This window comes from Grammomys surdaster, unplaced genomic scaffold (genome assembly GCF_004785775.1).
Source record: "Grammomys surdaster isolate TR1022 unplaced genomic scaffold, NIH_TR_1.0 191472, whole genome shotgun sequence".
In the NCBI taxonomy this organism is placed as follows: domain Eukaryota; kingdom Metazoa; phylum Chordata; class Mammalia; order Rodentia; family Muridae; genus Grammomys; species Grammomys surdaster.
In genome coordinates this window covers 1-4,725 of record NW_021623819.1, presented here as the reverse complement: position 1 = coordinate 4,725, position 4,725 = coordinate 1, and the positions used below count along the sequence as shown (strand labels likewise).

The 4,725-nt window shown below is 35.5% G+C and overlaps 1 protein-coding gene across 1 annotated transcript; it reads left to right on the top strand.

The window, feature by feature from the left end:
* Positions 1 to 2,886: 2,886 nt before the first annotated feature.
* Positions 2,887 to 4,515, top strand: LOC114615907 (putative KRAB domain-containing protein ZNF788; the record flags this gene model as incomplete). Its single annotated transcript, XM_028761502.1, has 2 exons — positions 2,887 to 3,013; positions 4,333 to 4,515. Coding segments are annotated over 2 exons (310 nt in total), but the record flags the coding sequence as incomplete, so codon positions are not given.
* Between the last annotated feature and the right edge of the window lie 210 nt (positions 4,516 to 4,725).

Sequence of the window (4,725 nt, the reverse complement as noted above, 5' to 3'; positions counted from 1 at the left end):
TTGTTAGCCATTTGTGATTCCACTATCGAGGATTCTCTGTTTAGAACCATAGCCTAAGCTGGGCGGTGGTGGAGCACACCTTTAATCCCACCACTTGGGAGGCAGAAGCAGGTGGATTTCTGAGTTCGAGAATTCGAGGCTAGCCTGGTCTACAGAGTGAGTTCCAGGACAGCCAGGACTACACACAGAGAAACCCTGTCTCGAAAAAAAAAAAAAAAAAAAGAACCATAGCCTATTTTGTACTTGGATTGTTAAGTTTGTTGTTTAGCTCATTGAGTTCTTTATATATTTTGGATATAGGCCTCAGTAAGATGTGGACTTGGTAAAAATCTTTTCTTGCCAGGTAGTGGTGGCGCATGCCTTTAATCCCAGCACTTGGGAGGCAGAGGTAGGCGGATTTCTGAGTTTTAGGACAGCCTAGTCTACAGAGTGAGTTCCAGGACAGCCAGGGCAACACAGAGAAACCCTGTCTCGAAAAACCAAAAAAAAAAAAAAAATCTTTTCTCATTGTACAGGTCAGTTTTGTCCTATTGAAGTTGTTCTTTGTATTAGAGAAACTTTTTAGTATCACCAAGTCCAATTCATTAATTGTTGATCTTAGTGCTAGCATGGTTGGTCTTCTGTTTAGGAAGTTGTCTCCTGTGTGAATATCTTGAAGGATACTCCTTATTCTCTCTTCCATCAGGTTCAGTGTGTCTCCTTTTATGTTGAGATTTTATGATCCATTTGAGATTGTTTTGCAGAGGGTGATTAATATGGATGTACTTGTGTACTCCCATATGCATATCCAATTAGACCAGGTCCATTTGTTGAAGATGCTTTCTTTTCTCTACTGCATCTTTACAGCTTCTTTATCAGAAATTAAATGTTGATAAGTATGTGGATTTATGTGCAAGTCTTTGATTTGCTTGCATTGATTGATATGTCATTTTGAATGCTAATACTATGAAATGTTTATGACTATGTCACTATAGTACAGCTTGACATCAGGGATGCTGATATCACCAGAACTTCTATTACTGTTCAGGAATCCTGAGTTTTTTATTATACCATATGATATGAATCAATGTCCTTTCAAGGTCTGAAAATGATTGTGCTAGAATAGAATGGGAACTGTTTTGAATCTGTAGGTTGCTTTGGTAGGATGTCCATTTTACTAAGTTAATTCTACTAATGCCTGAGTTTGGGGATATCTTTCAATCTTTTGGTATTTTCTTCATAGTTCTTGTCAAACAAGTCTTTTAGTGGCTTGTGGACAATTGCCCCAAGATATTTTTTTATTATTTGTGACTATTGTGAAGCATTGTTTCCCGTAATGTTCTTCTCCACCCATTTGTCTTTCATATATAAGAGAGCTATGATTTTTTGAGGTAATTTTGTATCCACCATTTTGCTCAAGGTGTTTATCAACTGGTAGAGTTTTGGGTACTGCTTACATGTATTATCATATCATCTCCAAATAATGACACTTGACTACTGTCTTTCTAATTTGTATTCCCTTGATCTCCTTTAGTTGTCTTATTGCTCTAGCTAGAATTTCCAGTACTATTGGAATAGACATGGATAGAACACACAACCTTGATTTTTTTTTAATGATATTTGTAAGGCATTTTTGAATTTCTCTCTATTTAATTTGTTATTGGCTGTAAGCATTTTGTTAATTTCCTTTATTATGTGTAGGTATGTCCCCTGTACTCCTGGTCTTTAAACACTTTTATTATTATGAAGAGGCACTGGAGTTTGACAAAGGCCTTTTGAGTGTCTAATGAGATGGTCAGGTGATTTCTTTTTCTTTCATTTTATTTATATGGTAGAATATATTGACAAAGTTTTTTTAATGTTGAACCATCTTTCCATGTCTTGCAGGAAGCTGACTTTGTCATTTGTATGTTTATCTTATCATTTGTATTTGATTTAATCGATTCTGAGTATCTTGCTTGTATGCATGGATGCCCATCACATGTTGTGTGTATGATGCTCAGAGTCGTCACAAGATGGCCTTAGAACCTCTGAACTTGGGATTATTGATTGTTGTGAGCTCTCGTGTAAACACTGAGAATTGAACCCATCTCAGTGACACTTGAACCCATCTTCTGTTAGACCCTGTGCTGTTAATTCCTGTTCCCTTGCTCTTGCCCTATGTGGTATTTAAGGTCTACATATACATTGCTTGTATTTTCATCTGTCCATCTCTAGCTGTTTCAACAGGCATTCTTTTTTTGTTTTGTTTTGTTTTTTTTCGAGACACAGTTCAACAGGCATTCTTTTCTAGTAAATTTTCTTAATCCTACAGTTTAAGTGGTGACACTCAGTTTACTAGAATATGAATGCAGAAGTGGAGTAGATGTTTAAATCTTTGTAAGATGTTCATTGAGACATGCAGAGTTTTTGCATATGTTTTTTGTTTATGTGGTTGTTTTTATGGGAAGGGTGGTGGCAGGTTCTTAATGTTTACTTCAAGCAGTCCTGAAACTCATTACATAGACTAGGCTGGTCTCCAATGAGATTCCCATATCTCTGTCTCCTGGGTGGTACAATTAAAGGCATGCACCAACACACTCAGCTTGCCTATCTCTTTTTGTAGTTAGTCATCATTCAGATCATTTCTCTGATGTGTATAGTATTGATCTATTTGTCTCTGACTATATGGCTGTTAATAGGCCTTTCTCCTGCAAGTTTACATTCTATTTAGAGGGCCCAGAAATGACAGGGTTGGTCCTCCTTTTCAGGTTCCTTCTACAATGACTTGGTGATTACATTAGAATTTCTGTATCATGGAGTAAGTGTGGAAATCACCAGAGTTATATGAATGTATTTTAAAGAAGTATGTATTTAATATATTGTCAGAATTATGCTTTCTATTGAACACATGTATGGATATTTTAGGATGCACTGACATATGATGATGTCCACATTAACTTCACTCCAGAAGAATGGGCTTTGCTGGATCCTTCCCAGAAGAATCTCTACACAGATGTGATGCTGGAGACCTACAGGAACCTCACTGCTATAGGTAAGACTATGACTTTTAATCCATTTTTTAAAATATGAGGAAAGGTGTTTCTTGGTTATTGAGCTCTTCTTTCATTTTGATTATGAAACAGGAACAATGTGGTAAATAAATCAGGCAGAGTTCTCAGGTTCATTGAGGAGAATAACTTAACTCTTCATCAGTTTTCATTATATATCATACATTGTCTGGTAATATATTTTAGGTTACAAATCAGAAGACAATAATATTGAAGAATATATTCAAAATTCTAGAATACATGGAAGGTTAGTTTTATATTCACACTGATACAAATATGCTTCTAAAGAATTTTGAGTGTGCCCTTGAAATTTAAAAAAAAAAACCTCAGTATAAACAGGCATAGCTTTAAGTGTACTGATGATTAGTAAATTCTCACAGTACCAAGTACCTTAACATCAGGTAGTCAGGGAAAAACTACAAACAAACAATGACTTAACAGCTATTACATTTTAATTATATCCTCAAAGGACATATACATAGATTAGATCATAAGCATATGTCTAAAATCTCTTAATCGCAAACATTCCATGATAAATCCCACATTACTCATATACATTTTATTGATTCACCAAAGTATAGTGAGAAGGGTAATTTATGAGATTCAAGAAGATTAGGGTGTAGAAACCTTTATCCTCATATTACACCTCTGTGATAAACAAACAGTAAAACTGTATGAATGGAAAGTGGAAACCTTTTACTTTTATTCTTGCCATAATTGATATGTGTCAGGTTAGATAAAAGCCAAGTGAGGATCTGGAACATGGAAAGTGCCTTTCTCTCTCACAACAATGAGAAGATATACAGTTGTCCCCACTTTGAGTAGACTGAGAAGGTGATATGAGTTTGCAATTAATTATGTATCCAACTTCATTGAGAATATGGAAATACATTCACACTGCAGAAAAACCCTTTGAGTACAAGGAATATGGACATTGTTTTGTTTGTCCTGGTTTATTTTGCATTTGTAACACGACAGTATAGCAAAATGATGAGTACAATCACTGTGGCAAAGCTCTGAGTTCTTCCAGTTCTCTTTAGAAATGTGGAAAAACTCACATGAGAAAAGGGTTTCAGAAAGATGAATCATGTACTAAGCGGTTTAACCACCACAGCTATCTTCCAATATACAAAGGGACCCATAATAAAGTAGAAACTTATGAATCCAAACAAGTGATACAACCTACGATTTGTTACCTTTTTACAGTAAACAAGACAAAATTGTGAAATTAAATCATACAGATGAAAAGAGTCATCAATTTAATCAATGTGGTAGTGTTTACACATGTCAATTGTCTTCACAGGCATAAAGGAAGTCTTGCCAGAGAGAAACCCTATGAGTATACTCAATGTGATAAGACCTCTACACAACACAGTGGTCTTCAAAGGCATGAAAGAATTGATACTGGAGAGAAAGCTTATGAATGTAATGAATGTGGTAAAGCCTTTTCATGCCACGGTAATCTCCAAAACCATAAAAGAACTCATAATGGAGAAAAACCCTATGAATGTGATAAATGTGATAAAGCCTTTTCTCAAAAGAGTAATCTCTGACAGCATAAAAGAACACATTCTGGAGAGAAACCCTATGAATGTAATGAATGTGGTAAAGCCTTTTTACAACACTGGAAACTTGGAAGGCATAAAAGAACACATTCTGGAGAGAAACCCTATGAATGTAATGAATGTGGTAAAGC